At 43.0% G+C, this 17,140-nt stretch overlaps 1 protein-coding gene across 1 annotated transcript in view; it reads left to right on the forward strand.

Moving 5' to 3' along the window:
- Positions 1-5,214: 5,214 nt before the first annotated feature.
- Positions 5,215-17,140, forward strand: part of PGM2 (phosphoglucomutase 2) — a 39,420-nt gene continuing 27,494 nt past the window's right edge. Inside the window, exons 1-2 of the mRNA XM_004418971.3 lie at positions 5,215-5,358; positions 9,510-9,677. Of these exons, the coding sequence (XP_004419028.1) occupies positions 5,263-5,358; positions 9,510-9,677 (264 nt within the window). The 5' untranslated portion in view covers positions 5,215-5,262. The remainder of the gene's footprint in view (positions 5,359-9,509; positions 9,678-17,140) is intronic.

Consider the following 17,140-nt stretch of genomic DNA (forward strand, 5'->3'; position numbering starts at 1 on the left):
TTGAAGCCCACGGTAAAAGATACAGTTTTTATTCTAAGTATATTATGAAGCCATGGGAGAACTGAAAACAGGAGAGGGACATGATCTGATTTCTATTACGAAGGACCACTCTATTGTATGGAGGAGAATAGATTGTTCTCTCAGGTGATGGTTCTAAATTTCAACGGAATGATGTCCAAGAATTGCTCCTTGCTTGTTAGAAATACACCAGAACCACTGATATTTGCAACCATCCTAACACTTAATCACAGACAAACAGAATGTACAATAGTGACTCTGAGCACTCATCCCTATGCAATTCTCTTCTCCCTCCTAGGTACATGGGGAGTTTACACTTCCTAGCACTCTTGCAGTTAAGTGGGTTCTTATGATGAGTTCTAGCTCTAATGAAATGTGAGTGGAAGTGATACATGCCACTCCCAGGCAGAAGCAAAGAGCCATTGTGTGACCTCACACTTTTCTCTTGCCCTTCCACGGTGACTGCCGAGGCCACATATTGAGATGGAGGAGCCATAAGGTGGAAGCATTCTGATCCCTGAGTGACCGCGTAGAGTATGGCATCCGCTGACTTACCCTGGGCATGTAATGTGAACGAGAAAAAAAAGTCTTTGTCTCACTAAGTCCTGAGATTTAGGGATTAATTTACTACTTCAGCTTGACCTAGCCTCTCTTGACTACTACAGAATGTCAGTTAGTAGAACTTTCATAACCATAGCTACCATTTAATTGAGTGCTTACCCTATGCCAGGCACTCTGCTAAGCATTTTACATGTGTTTCCTCATTTAAGCCCCACATCGCTCCTATGAGGTGGACACTATTATTGCTTCCATTTTAGAAATAAGGAACCGGGGCCAAGAGAGGAAAAGTGACTTGCCCAGGGTCCCCCAGAGAACAAACGGTGGAACCAAAGTCCAATCCTGATTCTAGAACCTTCCCTTTTCCCACACGAGGAAAGAACACAGCCTCCCGACTTCGTTCATTTCTTCACCCATTTATTGGGCACTTACAGCGCTAGGCTCTGGGTAGGCGAAGATAAATAAAACACCATCCTGTTCTCAAAGAGCTCACAGTCTAGTGAGGGAGAGACCATGAAGAGAAAATTATAATGAAATGAATTCATAGGCAATACAAGAGGCAGAAAAACAGGCTAACAGACACCATGGGGATGCAGTCAGCAAAGTCCAGACTGTGGGAAACCCTGTAGGACAAATGACCCAGTTTCTTCAACAAATAAATTGTGAGGAAATTGAGACAGAACGTGTAGATGAAAAGAGATCTAAAAGACTTATCAACCAATGGCAATAGTATTTGGCTCCTGATTCAAGCAAACTGTAAACAACAACAAAAAAGTGGAGACACTAGATATTGGAAAATTTGAACACTAAATGGACATTTAATGATATTAAGGAATTATTAACCTCAACTTTAAAAATTTTAGGTGATATACTGGTTTTGTGGTTATTTTTAAAGTGTCCTTACCTTTTAGAGATACATGCTAAATAGATGAGATGATATATCTGGAATCTTCTTCTTCTTTTTTTTTTTTTTGAGGAAGATTGGCCCTGAGCTAACATCTGTTGCCAATCTTCCTCTGGCCTCTTGTTCAAAGTATACAGGAGGGGGAAGTAGGTAGATGAAACAAGATTGTCCATGGATGATCATAGTTGACCTGGGTGATAGTTACATGGGGATCAATTTTAGTAAATATTTAAAACTCTAAAATAGAAAGTTTTAGAATAACTGTTCCTGGGCTGGATACAAAGGAACTGGTGGAATTGCCGACAAAGTGTTTGAGGAAGTTGGGAAGGCTTCCAAGGAAAATGAGACATCCATGTGTGAAACAGTTCTTAGGCAGCAGGGGAGCATGCACAAACAAATCAAATTATGTTCAGCATCATCTAATGCTATTAATGCCAGAGGTGGTTAATATTTGTCTTTCATCAAGATCCAGCTGCTATCACATGGAAACGGGTTACCAGAGTTCATGGAACTTCCTTCTATGGACGTGTGTAGAACTGGGCAGAGTGGAGCAGGAGACTGAACATTGGATTAGAATATCAGGGGACTGGACATGCAAATCTTGGCTCTGTCATTGACCAGCTGTGTGTCTTGGAAAAGGGCTCTGAAATTTTCTGCGTCTCCATTTCTTCATCTGCAAAACAAGGAGGTTTGACTTGTTCCCAAAGAACTCTTCCTGCTCCAACATTCTATTCTTCTCTGTGGGCCTCCACAGACATGTAGCATCATTGTCAGAACTGAAAAGACCTCCCGTGCAGGCATCTCAGTAACAGGAGACCCTGGGAAAGTCACCTGCACATGGAGACCCCCTGACACAACCTTAGACTGTTTTCTGCTTCGCATGGGAAGCAGATGGGCGTGTTAGAGTGAGACCATTGTGCATGGTTTCAGCATAGCACCTGAGAGCTTGGTGCCCTTCGCAGGTTAAGCGGGGAGAATCTATTTACAACTTGGCGACTTCCTCGTGGAAAGTTCTTCTTGCCTTGAATATCCTACTCACTTTCTTTCCTTGAATATTGACTATTGAGAAACCTGTCCCTTGGTGTCCCAAAGGGAGGTCAAAGTAGTTCTGATGGGTTGTCACCATGGGCCCACAATTTCTGTGCTGAGGAAAATAATAACAAGTGTCAAAATATCCCCTTACCACCCCACTCCCCACACCTTTTGAACTGTACCAGAGACTCAGCTGCCACCACCCCCATCATAGAGGGAGCGATAAGACTCTGAGGCCCAGAAATCCCCCTCCGCTGCTCACCCAGTGTGTCACCTCCCTATCCCCACGCCCCCACCCACCCCCCGAGGAGGCTGGAAGCTGCATAGACCCATCTGGCAGGGCTCCGGCCCTTGAGAGGGAAACAAGGGCAGTGGGCCCTGCCTAGTCTCTGACTTTCTGTGTCCTGCAGTTTCTGTCCTAGTGTGACTGAAAAGAAGTTTGGTCTGGTGCAGAGAAAGGAGACAGCCCGGAGCGTGGCAGACCTGCAGACAACGTGACAGATGAGAAGCCCCAGGCTGCCCCTCCTTCTTCTCTTCCTCCTCCCTGTGCTCCAGTCTCTCGGCCTTTCAGTCAGGGGAAGGACCACCTTCAGCGGTTCTTTCTGTCTGGAAAGCGTTTTCCAGGCTGCCTCCGGCAGCGTTAACTGCGTCCTTCCCTCACGTCTTCCACATAGGCTTCAAGTGCTCAGGGAAGCTTCCCAGACTGGAACAGCACCCTAATATGCACCCTCATGGAGTCTCCTTGCTTTCCCTCCAACATTCTTATCAGTTTGTAATTGTGTATCAACTGATGTGATTATGTGATTAACATGCCTCTCTCACTATGCTTAAACAGATATCATATACCCTGGATATATATTGTTTCTTTCTTTTTTTTTTTTTTTTAAAGATTTTATTTATTTTATTTTTCCCCCCAAAGCCCCAGTGGATAGTTGTGTGTCATAGCTGCACATCCTTCTAGCTGCTGTATGTGGGACTCGGCCCCAGGATGAACGGAGAAGTGGTGCCTCGATGCGCACCGGGATCGCCAGCATCAGCAGCGCGCACTTCACCACCAAGCCACAGGGCCGGCCCTATTGTTTCTTTCTAAAGTCGAAATAGAATACACAGGGCCGGCCCCGTGGCTTAGCGGTTAAGTGCGTGCTCTCCGCTGCCGGCGGGCCGGGGTCGGGTCCCGGGTGCGCACCGAGGCACCGCTCCTCCGGCCATGCTGAGGCCGTGTCCCACATACAGCAACTAGCGAAGGATGTGCAGCTATGACAGACAACTATGTACTGGGGCTTTGGGGGAAAAATAAATAAATAAAATCTTTAAAAAAAAAAAAAAAAAAAAAGAAATAGAATACACAGAACACTGCACAATAAGTGCAGCCCCGTGAATTATTACAAAGTGAACACACCTGAGCAACCACTGCCCAGGTAAAGAAATGGAACAGTCCCAGCCTCCCAGAAGGCAGCTTCCTCCTTCCCAAAGTAACCACTCTCCTGATGTCCATAGATCAGTTTCGTCTCCTTTTTAAAGTTTTAAATCTTAAGACTTTTAAAAACTAAAATATAATTTACATACCGTGAAATTTACCCTTTAGAGTGTACAGTTCTGTGAGTTTTGATAAATACATAGCATTGTGTTTATCACAGCCTCAATCAGGACACAGAACAGTTCCATCACCCCCCCAAATTCCCTCGTGCCCTTTGTGGAATCCCTCTCCCCACCCCCAGTCCTTGGAAACCACTGATCTGTTTTCTTTCCCTATGTTTTTACGTATTCTATATATATGTGGAATGATCCAGTATGGTGGGGGAGGACTAGCTTCTTTCCCAGGAGGTAACGTTTGTGAGGTTTACCCATGATTTGTGTATAATAGTTTGTTTTCATTGCTGTATGCATATACCAGAATCTGTTTATATCATTGTATGAATACACCACAATGTATTTATCCATTGTGTTGTTGATGGACATTTGAGTCGTTTCCAGTCTGAGACTACTACAAACAATGCTGCTAGGAACATTCTTGAACACACCTTTACATGCTCACTGCATGCATCTCCTTTATGGCTTCGTGATCCCAAGGTCATGAAGATGTACTCCTATCTTAGTTTCTAGATGTTTCATTTTACCTTTCACACTTACACCTAAAATTGACCTGGAATGCATATTTGTATGTGATGTGAGATAGGGTTTCAAGTTTCTTTTTTCTTTTTCCTACACGGATGTCCAGTTGACCAAGCAGCATTAAGTGAAAATGAGTCCTTTCCCCTTGCTCTGCAGTCCACCGCTGAAATAAACTGTCCGTACCCGTGCTGTTTTGTTTCTGGACTCTCCCATTTTGTTCTCCCATCTTAATCCTCCCATTTTGTTATTTTTCAAGATTTTTCTCGGTTGTTCTTGACCCTCAGAATGTCTACATAATTTTTAGGCTCCTATCTGAGTCTACTCGTCCGCCTGACATGGTGCGAGGCGCACAGAAGCAACTCAGTGACTAGCTGTGGTATGAATGGGGGTGACCTCGGGACCTTGCATAGACGCGGGTCAAGACTCAGCGTCCCCCAGCCCCCCACGCCACTCTTCCACTCTGCTGCCCCAGAGGCGCGCCGGGGAACCGCAAGGAGGCGTGCTCAGGGCGGAGCGCGCCGTTCCCTCCGGGACGCGCTGGCTCAGTGGCCGCTTCCCCCCGCCCCGCCTGCTCGTCTCCCCGCCCTGTCGGAAGGGCGGTCGCGCCTCCTCCTGCACTGGGTGGTGGCGGCGCGGGGATGGTGGCGGCGGCCACGGCGGCTCCGGGAGGCGGCGGCGCCGGCATGGACACCCGGCTGGACCAGGAGACGGCCCGGTGGCTGCAGTGGGACAAGGTGCGGGGCGCGGGGGGCTGGGAGCGCCCGGGGCAGGTGCGGGGTCCTCTGGCTGCTCCCCGGGCGCGGCCTTTCCCGCGGCGGGGGCCGCTGCCTGCGCTTCCTTGCTTCCCTCCCCTCCCCGGCCGCGGCGCCGCGCGGGTCCCACGGGAAGACGGAGGAGGAGGACGTGGCGGCGGCCCGGCCTCCCCGGGTCCCGCCGGCCTGTGGCAGATTCGGAGTTTGGCTGAGAAAGGTTGTCCCGGGACAAAACCAGCCTTCCGACCGGCCGCGGTGCAAGTCCGGGAGTGGAGGAGCGAGCCGGGGCAGGTCTGAACGCGGCCCGGCTCTGGGGTCTTGCCTAATTGAGGCGTGGACGCTCTCCTGTCACCCAGACCGCCGGCTTGTCCTCAGCAGGCGGCTGTGCATGCCCCGCTGACACAGAATTGTTCCGTCCCGCCTATTTCTTTTGCTCCTGGGAACTCTGCAGAGCAGCATTCCCATCCACCTCTCCCTGCTGCTTGGTTCAAACATGGGACCTCGCGACTGGGCTCTGACTTTGCTGAGATGAGAGGAAACCCCCTGGACACAGCGCCACTAGCTTTTCTCCTCTTCATTCTCTTAGATGCCGGAACAAAGAAAGAATCAGGGACCCAGCTCCGGACATCACTTCCTCTCTCCTTTCTATCTTGAGTTCCTCCTTCCCAGTTGTTCCTTACTTCGGGCATACTGTTTGTTTTTCCAGAAAGTTCCTTTCTGCGCTCTTCTGCTGAACTTGTTTCTCATGTTGTTACTCATGTTTTGGGGTCTGAACTTAAATGTAGCTTACGTGGAGAGGTCTTCCCTGGCTCCCAGTGGTAAATTCTCCCTAATACTCTCTCTGTTCCTGTTCTTTTCCTTCATAGTTATTACTGCGATTGGTCAAAACAAACAAACAAACAAACAAACAAACAAAAACTTGCTTGTAGGTTTATTTGTTTAATGTTTGTCCCCAGGACTGACTTCAAATGCACGAGCTCTGTTCAGTGGCACAGGACCCGTTCTAGGAGGGCCCAGCACTTGGTTTAATATTCTGCTGTCCTGTCTTAAAATTCTTAAAAATTGTTGAACAAGGGGTCCCACATTTTCAGTTGGCACTGGGCCCCAGCAAATTGTATAACCAGTCCTGTCCGCTCCCTCAGTAACTTGCATGGTTTATAGGGCCTGACACAGTGCACTACTCCTAGTAGATACCTAAAATAATTTGTTGAATAAATGAAGGAGGTTGCAAGTCCTGTCAGCAGGGGCAGGTTTTCCTCCTTACCCTCCAGTCCCTGTACTTGAAATGTCAGCACATCCTGTTTCCAGCTTCTGTTGGCAACTCCTTGGGTGGTTTTTCTTGTCCTGAAAAGACAGCCTTGTGATTCTTTAGGGAAGAAAAATGTTTCAATTTCTGATAACTTAGTAACTTACAGTGTGTAGAATTTTTTTTGCTAAGGAAGACTTGCCTTGAGCTAACATTTGTGCCAGTCTTCCTCTATTTTGTATGTGGGTCACCGATGAGTAGGGTAGGTCTTTGCCCAGGAACCAAACCTGGATTGCCGAAGCACAGCGCACCAAACTCAACCACTAGGCCACGGCCAGCCCCAGGGTGTAGAAATCTTGTAAAGTCATAGTTGGTCATGAATTGTTCCATAAAACTTTCCCTTTGAAGAAATAAAAACCTAACTTGCACAAAATTTGTATTTGTATATAGAGAGGTAGTGCCTCCCTGGATAGAGGTGGGGGGGGGTGTTGTCCTTTTTATTTTTAAATTTCTACCACTTCTTTTGTTCTTTCCTCTCAATTTCTTCTTTGGTTTGAGACAGGCACCAGGCAGGAACTTCCTGCCAGCTAAAAGCATTGCAGCCCTCTGGTCTGATTCCCCCAAGGGGGGTCAAGGTGCCGGGCCCGTGCCCTCCGCATTTCCACTGTGCCTTCATCCCTGTGCCTTTCGCTGCTGTCAGCTTTGGTCACTCCCACGTCTGATTCTGATCTCTCTTGCTCTCTTGACTTTTCATTCTCTCTCTCTGCCTCCTTTGGTTTCTCTCAGGCTCTTTGGTCTTTTATAGATGTCGAAGGCCAATTAGGATTTTCCAAATCTACACTGTGAATGAGAGAATCACTGGATATTGGGTGTGACCTTGAAGTCTGTTTTCTCATTCACTCAGCAAATATGTATTGAACCTCATTGTGTTCCAGATCTGAACCCTCTCTTGGGGGCACCTGACAATCCAATTGGTAGATTGTGCTCTGTGATCAGTGTCTGTTGCTCTTAACCTGAAAGATGCGCTTTTACTTGATTCCTCTTGAATCTGGAACAATCTGGAAATATGGGCTTAATGCCAGAAAGCCAAGGTTTTATTGCAATAGCATTTCAGAGTTTAATGATGTGGCCACATCTTGCCTGCATGTTCATCTTGTTGGATGATGACTGTAAGATAGAAATATAGTACTTACTATATCTTGTTCCTCTGAATTCTTAATTTAAAAGTCTAATTTGCAATTAATGTGATTGTCATTTTTTCTCCATTCTTAACATTTTCTGCAACTATTGTACAAAGAAAATAGGGCAATGTAAAGTGAACTTAAATGATTTGTGTGAGTCTCTATTTGAAGCGGTTAATGTAATAGAAAAGGCACTGAATTTATGCTTATCATGCAGTTTAAGCAATTCGCTTAATATCTGAGGCTTCCCCATCTGTAAACTGTGGTTTTTGTTATTTGCCTGCTTCTTTAATCACGAGATTAAATTTGACCAGGTATGTGAAAGCATGGTACAAATTCTAAAACACTACAAAAGTAAGATTTTATATATTAAATTATATAATCATCACTCTCTGGGAAAATCTGAAGACATTAGGGAAGAAAATGAACATTTGATTACAACTAAATGCCAGGCAGAGAAAGAAGTTTTGTATTAATTTAATGTAAACCACCTCATAAGGGAGGTTCTAGACTGTTCCCATTTTACAGACGAGGAAACCGAGAATTCAAGGAGCTATGTTGTCTGCCCAAGTGCATAGAATGAGTAAGTGATGGTGTGGCTGGGATTCCATTCTGGGTGTTAGAACCCAAAACCTGTATGTTCGTTCCATTTCTCCAAAAGTGCTTGCCTTGTTAGGAAAGAAAATAATACTTACATTATAAAGGAAAAACTATTTCCTTCTACTCACAACACTTCTGACACCAAATGTGTGGGTTTTCCACACCAAGCAATTTTCCAGTTCTCTGTGGACACCAACTAGGTGTCCTACAATTTAATTCAGTTCAGACACTAACTACCTGGAGTTAGCTCAGAGCCCCCAGGTTAAGGGCTCAGTCCCACAAGACTGCCCCGATTCAGATGCCAGTCACAAGTCCCAGGTTGTTACCTGTACTTCTGACCAACCAGTGGTAAATCAAGGGTTCCCATGACCCCCTTCTAGGATTTGAGAATTTGCTGGAACAGCTCACAGAACTCAGGATATCACTTTAGTTACTATTATCAGTTTTATTATAACGGTCACAACTCAGGAAGAGCCAATGGAAGAGATGCATAGGGCAAGGTCTATGGGAAGGGGCACAGAGCTTCCAAGTCCTCTCCAGGTGCACCAGCACCTGATGTCTTCACCAGCCTGGAAGCTCTCCAGGCCCTGTTATTTAGGGTTTTTATGGAGGTTCTATTACATGGACATGATTGATTAAATCATTGGCCATTGGTGATTGAACTTAATCTCCAGCCCCTCTCCCCTCCCTGGAGGTCAGGGCGTGGGGCTGAAAGTTCCAACCCTCTAATCACTTAGTTGATTCCTCTGGCAACCAGCCCCCATCCTCCAAGAGTTACCTCATTAGCATAAACTCAGGTACGCCTGAAAAGGGCTTATTATAAATGAAAAGCTATTCCTCTCTCCCTAATTACTCAGGAAATTCCGAAGATTTTATAAGCTCTGTGCCAGAAACCAGGGACAGAAACCAAAAATGTATTTCTTATATCACAATATCACACACTATAATTCTCAATAACTGACTTCAGATTTCAAAAGCATCAGAAAATTGAAAAGCCTGTATATATTTTTTATAGGTTAGAATTATTGTGGGTTTTTTTTATATTTCAGATTTTTCATTCTCTTATTCACCTGGCTATATCTGTTATATACATTTCTGTTTTGCAGAATCCTTTAACTTTACAGGCCGTGAAACAACTAATAGCAGAAGGTAATAAAGAAGAACTACAAAAATGCTTTGGGGCTCGAATGGAGTTTGGGACAGCTGGCCTTCGGGCTGCCATGGGAGCAGGAATTTCTCATATGAACGACTTGACTATCATCCAGACTACGCAGGTACCACATTTTTATAATTCTTAGTTATTCTTAATATATCCCCAGTGTTAAAAAGTAAATTGAGGCATACTAAAAATTTTAAGAGTTTATTTGAGCAAAAATCTATTTGAATTGGGCAGTACCAAACTGGAAGTGGTTAGGAGTGCTCCACCGACGGGAACCAGGGGAAAGACTTTTGGAGAAGAGGTGGAAGCAAAGCAAGGAAATTATTTGATTGGCTGTAGCTTAAGTGATTGCCTTATTTGGGAGAGCCTTGTTGGCTATTTGTGATTGGGTGTCCTGAGGTTTTGATTTCTTAACCTTGAGGAATTTACAGGCTTAGTTTTTGGTTTGCTTTCATTGGCTGCTAAGGCATTAAAGCCACCTCAGTCCAATGGCATCCTTATTTAATTAATTTAACCCCAGGCTCCTCTTGTGTTCGGCAGAACTAATTTGTTTTAATTGTGGCCATGTCTTGTGGGTCTGCCTAGGCACAGGGAGTCACACATTTACTCCATAAAGTAAGGCTTGCATAGCTGGTTGAAGCAGTACTTGTTTCAAAACTCATACAGCTGAGCCAGCCCTGATGGCCTATTGGTTAAAGTTTGGCACACTCCAGTTCAGTGGCCTGGGCTTGGTTCGTGGGCGCAGAACCACACCACTTATCTGTCAGTAGCCATGCTGTGGCAGCTCACATAGAAGAACTAGAAGGACTTACAACTAGAATATACAACTACATACTGGGGCTTTGGAAAGTTGAAAAAAAACAAACTCATATGGCCATTCATTCATTCATTCATTTAGCAGAGATTTATTGAGTGCCAACTATGTGCCAAGCATTGGGGATATAATGATAACTAAAACAGACAGGTTCCCTAATGGAGCTTTCATTCCACTGCAAGTCCACCAGCTAAACCGACTGACTTTCATGGTCTTGTAATTTTTGTCATGTTTCTACAGATGCAAGCATTGAAATGCTTTTCTAACTGCAAGAATAAACCAAGAGCCAATTCCGTTTAGTTTTAATTTATAGTATAGGGGGAAATGATTGCTGAGTTCCCTTGCCTTCATTTGTGAATTTCACTGTCAGAGTCTAGACCCAACTTTTAGGAATAGAGGTGAAGCCTTTGACACAACAGAAGAGCTGCCACTGAGTATCAAGAGTTCTGTTTATAGGGGAAATGAAGCAGAACAGATTATTCTGTTTCTTCAACTACTTAGACTTGTTACAAATGAAGGTCATTTTAATTCTGGGGAACAAAAGCCTGGAAAAATTAACTAATGATGATTACATGTACCTCCCAGCAGAAGAGGCAGAATTGGGCATGTTCAAGCAAAACCCTAATAAGGAAGTTGTGGGTAAGGGTACAGGGTTGCCATGGTAACCCCTCAACACAAATTCCTGTTCAGCAGTAGGGCTCCCTGAGGTCTTTTTGGAGGGAAGGCTTGGAATGGAGTTAGCCTGGGAATCCAAGTTTATGGGTAACATGGAATTGTGCTGCTGGTAAAGTTACCCTCTGCTCCAGTTACTAGGGCTGTGTAACAAATCACCCAAAACATGGTGGTTTTAAACAACAACCGCATTTATTTTGCTCACAAATCTGTAATGTGGGTAGAGCTCAGTGGGGACAGCTCATCTCTTGCACTTGGCATCACCTGGGCCAGCTTGACGCCTGGAATCATCTGAAAGCTCCCTCACTCACATGTTTGCAGTTGTTGCCGGCTCTTGGCTGAGATCATATCTGGGGCCGGAACACTACATGTGACCTGGGCTTCCTTATAACATGGTACCTGGGAAAGCATCGAGAGCAAGTGTGTGTGCACCACATGGAAGCTGTACTGACTTTTATGACTTTACCTTGAAAGTCACACAAAATCACTTACTTCCAATATATTCTGTTTATTAAAAGTGAGTCAATATGGCTGCTCATATTCGAGGAGAGACACCTCTCAATGGAGGAACATCAATGTCACATTAGAGGAGCGTGTGGGATGGGATATATTGGCAGAGCCATCTTTGGAAAATCCAATTAGTCACACCTATTAGGACTAATTGTTAAGGAATTCTAAGGGATTCTTTTTTTGTTTTTGTGAGGAGGACTAGCCCTGAGCTAACATCTGATGCCAATCCTCCCCTTTTTTCTTGAGGAAGACTGGCCCTGGGCTAACATCCATGCCCATCTTCCTCTACTTTATATGAGACACTGCCACAGCATGGCTTAACAAGCAGTGCGTCAGCGCGCGCCTGGGATCCAAACCTGCAAACCCTGGGCTGCCGCAGCGGAGCACACACACTTAACCGCTGCGCCACCAGGCAGCCCCTAAGAGATTCTAAATGAACCTTTTCTCTTGTATTCATCTACATCTAGTTTCTAGGAAATCTATCCCCAGAAAGGTCTTGGGACCCATTCCCCCCTCTCCCATGGGGGAATTGGTCTCTTGTGGGAGTAGACCCTGTGATAGCTAAGCATCCTACAAAACTAAAATGAGTAGATCCTTTAAAGATCATCTGAGTCAACCAGCCACCCATTGAGATAATTTCCTCCACAATCCTCACCACTCCAAAGTGACCATCCAGCCTACACTGGGACACTTAGAATAGGAGACAAGGGTGTTAAGAATTACAACAATTTTGAGAAGTGATGTCAGCATCATGGCAGAGTGAGCTCTCCCCTTAGACTCCCCCCCCAAGATACAAAAAAAGGACATTCATATACCAACAGAGAACATTCACACAACACAAACCTGGGGAAGGAGCTGGAATTAAAAGTGAATGAGGGCCGGCCCTGTGGCTTAGCGGTTAAGTGCTCACGCTCCGCTACTGGCAGCCTGTGTTCGGATCCCGGGCGTGCACCAACGCACCGCTTCTCTGGCCATGCTGAGGCCGCGTCCCACATACAGCAACTACAAGGATGTGTAGCTATGACATACAACTATCTACTGGGGCTTTGGGGAAAAAAAAAACGAGGAGGATTGGCAATAGATGTTAGCTCAGAGCCGGTCTTCCTCAGCAAAAAGAGGAGGATTAGCATGGATGTTAGCTCAGGGCTGATCTTCCTCACAAAAAAAAAAAAAAGTGAATGAATTCAATAGATCTCCTAATTATATCAACATAAAAAGACCTTCTTCAAGGCATATAGTAGTAAAGCTGGCAAAAGTCAATGACAAAGAAAAAATATTAAGAGCAGCAAGACAAAACAAATTAATGTACAAAAGAACTCCTGTCAGGCTCTCAGTGGATTTCACAGCAGAGCCCTTACAGGCTACAAGAGAGTGAAATGATGTATTCAAAATTCTGAAAGACAAAAACTTTCAGCCAAGAATACTCTATCCAGCGAAAATATCCTTTAGATATGATGGAGAAATAAAAACTTTCCCAGATAGACAAAAGCTAAAGGAGTTCATCACCACAAGACTCCCACTGTAAGAAATGCTCAAGAAGGCCCTCATACCCGAAAAAGAAAAGAAAAAGGGGATACAAAGCCTTGAGCAAGGAGAAAAATAGGTAGACAAAGTCAGAAAAATTGCAGCTTTCTATCAGAACAGGTTAGCAAACACTTAATTATAACATCAAAGATAAAGGGCAAGAAAACACCAAAAATAAATATAACCTTGTCACTTTAACCACAAACTCACAACACAAGATGGAGTAAGTCATGACAATAATAACTTAGAAGGGAAAGAGAAAAGGGATGGAATCGACTTAGTCTAAGGAAATAAGAGGCTATCAGAAAATGGACTATCTCATCTATGAGATTTTTTATGCAAACCTCATGGTAACCACTAAACAAATAATCAGAACAGAGACACATATGATAAATAAAGAGAAAACTAAGAAAACCATCGTAGAGAACTACCAAACTGAATTGGTAGTCTGAAACACACAGGACGAGAAACAAAGGAAATACAGAAGAACTAGAAAATGAGCAATAAAATAGCAGCATTAGACCCTTATATATCAATAATCACTCTAAATGTAAATGGATTGAATTCCCCAATCAAAAGACACAGAGTGGCGGGATGGATTAAAAAACAAGACTCAACAATATGGCAATATGCTGCGTGCAGGAAACACATCTCAGCTCTGAAGAAAAACACAGGCTCAGAGTGAAGGGATGGAAGACGATACTCCAAGCTAATGGGAAACAAAAGAAAGTAAGTGTTGCCATACTTGTATCAGACAAAGTAGACTTCAAGATAAACAGGTAATGAGAGACAAAGAGGGGCAATATATAATGATAAAAGGGACACTCCACCAAGAAGACATCACTTATAAATATATATGCACCCAGCACAGGAACAGCAGAGTACATAAAGCAACTATTAACAGACCTAAAAGGAGAATTTAACAACACAGTAATAGTAGGAGATCTTAACACCCCACTTATATCAATGGATAGATCATCCAAACAGAAAGTCAATAAGGAAATAGTGGACTCAAATGATAAACTAGACCAGATGGACTTAATAGATATATATATAGCACACTCTGTCCAAACACAGCAGAATGCACATTCTTCTCAAGCATGCATGGAACATTCTCGAGGATAGGCCATATGTTGGGAAACAAGGCAAGCCTCCATAAATTTAAGAAGATTGAAATCACAACAAGCATCTTTTCTGACCAAATGTTATGAAACTAGAAATCAACTACAAGAAAAAAACTGGGAAAGTGACAAAGATGTGGAGACTAAACAACATGCTACTGAACAACCAATGGATCACTGAAGAAATTAAGGGAAAAATCAAAGAATATCTGGAGACAAATGAAAATGAAAATACACCATACCAACTCATATGGGATGCAGCAAAAGCGGTCCTGAGAGGGAAATTCATAGTAATACAGACCCACCTTAACAAACAAGAAAAATCCAAAATAAGCAATCTTAAACTACACCTAACAGAATTAGAAAAAGAAGAGCAAACAAAGCCCAAAGTCAGCAGAAAAAGGGAAATAATAAAAATTAGAACAGAAATAAATGAACTTGAAACCAAAAAAATAGTAGAAAGGATCAATGAAACAAAGAGCTGGTTCTTTGAGAAGATAAACAAAATTGACAAACTCTTAGCCAGACTCACTAAGGAAAAAGGAGAGAAGGCTCAAATAAATAAAATTAGAAATGAAAGAGGAGAAATTACAACAGATACCACAGAAATACAAAGGATTATAAGAGAATGCTATGAAAAACTATATGCCAACAAGTTGGACAATCTAGAAGAAATGGATAAATTCTTAGACTCATACAACCTCCCAAAATCTAACAAATAAAAGTCCAGGACCAGATGGCTTCTTTGGAGAATTTTACCAAACATTCAAAGAAGATTTAATACCTATCCTTCTCAAACTATTCCAAAAAATAGAGGAATATGGAACACTTCCTAACATATTCTACGAGGCCAACATCACCCTGATACCAAAGCCAGACAAGGACAATACAAAGAAGGAAAATTACAGGCCAATATCGCTGATGAACATAGATGCAAAAATCCTCAACAAAATATTGGCAAGCCAAATACAGCAATATATTAAAAAGATCATACACCATGATCAAGTGGGATTTATACCAGGGACACAGGGATGGTTCAGCATCTGCAAATCAATCAGTTAAAGTTAAACACCACTTTAACAAAATGAGGAATAAAAACCACATGATCATCTCAATAGATGCAGAGGAAGCATTTGACTCTCAACTCTCAACAAATCGGTGTAGAAGGAAAGTATCTCAACATAATAAAGACCATATATGACAAACTCACAGCCAACGTCATACTCAATGGGGAAAAACTGAAAGCCATCCCTCTGAGAACAGGGACAAGACAAGAGTGCCCACTCTCACCACTCTTATTCAACATAGTATTAGAGATTTTGGCCAGAGCAATTAGGCAAGAAAAAGGAATAAAAGGAATCCAAATAGGCAATGAAGAAGTGAAACTCTCGCTGTTTGCAGAGGACATGACTTTATACATAGAAAACCCTAAAGAATCCATCAGAAAACTATTAGAAATAATCAACAACTACAGCAAAGTTGCCAGGTACAAAATCAACTTACAAAAAGCAGTTGCATTTCTATACTCTAATAATGAACTAATAGAAAGGAGAAGTCAAGACGACAATCCCATTTACAATTGCAACAAAAAGGATAAAATATCTGGGAATAAATTTAACCAAGGAGTGAAAGACGTATACAATGAAAACTATAAGACATTATTGAAAGAAATCGATGATGACATAAAGAAATGGGAAGATATCCCATGCACGTGGATTGGAAGAATAAACATAGTTAAAATGTCCATACTACCTAAAGCAATCTACAGATTCAATGCAATCCCAATCAGAATCCCAATGACATTCTTCACGGAAATAGAACAAAGAATCCTAAAATTCATATGGGGCAACAAAAGACCCCAAATAGCTAAAGCAATCCTGAGGAAAAAGAACAAAGCTGGAGGCATCACAGTCCCTGACTTCAAAATATACTACAAAGCTCTGTTAATCAAAACAGCATGGTACTGGTACAAAAACAGACACACACATCAGTGGAACAGAATTGAAAGCCCAGAAATAAAACCACACATCTACGGACAGCTAATCTTCGACAAAGGAGCTAAGAAGATACCATGGAGAAAGGAAAGTCTCTTCAATAAATGGTGCTGGGAAAATTGGACAGCCACACGCAAAAGAATGAAAGTAGACTATTATCTTTCACGATACACAAAAATTAACTCAAAATGGATCAAAGACTTGAAGGTAAGACCTGAAACTATAAAATTCCTAGAAGAAAATATAGGCGGTACATTCTTTGAGATTGGTCTTAGAGGGATCTTTTCGAATTCCGTGTCTACTTGGACAAGGGAAACAAAAGAAAACATAAACAAATGGGACTTCATCAGACTAAAGAGCTTCTGCAAGGCAAGGGAAACCAGGATCAAAATGAAAAGACAACCCACTGCTGGGAGAAAATATTTGCAAATCATATATCTGACAAGGGGTTAATCTCCGTAATATATGAAGAACTCACACAACTGAACAACAAAAAAAACAACCCAATCAAAAAATGGGCAGTGGATATGAAGAGACATTTTTCTGAGGAAGATATACAGATGGCCAATAGGCACATGAAAAGATGTTCAACATCACTAATCATCAGGGAAATGCAAATCAAAAGTACACTAAGATATCACCTTACACCTGTTAGAATGGCTATAATCACAAAGACAAAAAATGACAAACGATGGAGAGGTTGTGGAGAAAAGGGAACCCTCATTCACTGCTGGTAGGAATGCAAACCCCACCCCACCAAATGGTGCAGCCTCTATGGAAGACAGTATGGAGATGCCTCAAAAAATTAAAAATAGAAATACCTTATGATCCAGCTATCCCGCTACTGGGTATTTTTCCAAAGAACTTGAAATCAACAATCCAGAATGGCTTATGCACCCCTGTGTTCATTGCAGCATTATTCACTATAGCCAGGAAGGGGAAG

Source organism: Ceratotherium simum, chromosome 8, assembly GCF_057802395.1.
Source record: "Ceratotherium simum simum isolate JZ-2026a chromosome 8, ASM5780239v1, whole genome shotgun sequence".
Taxonomy (NCBI): Eukaryota; Metazoa; Chordata; class Mammalia; order Perissodactyla; family Rhinocerotidae; genus Ceratotherium; species Ceratotherium simum.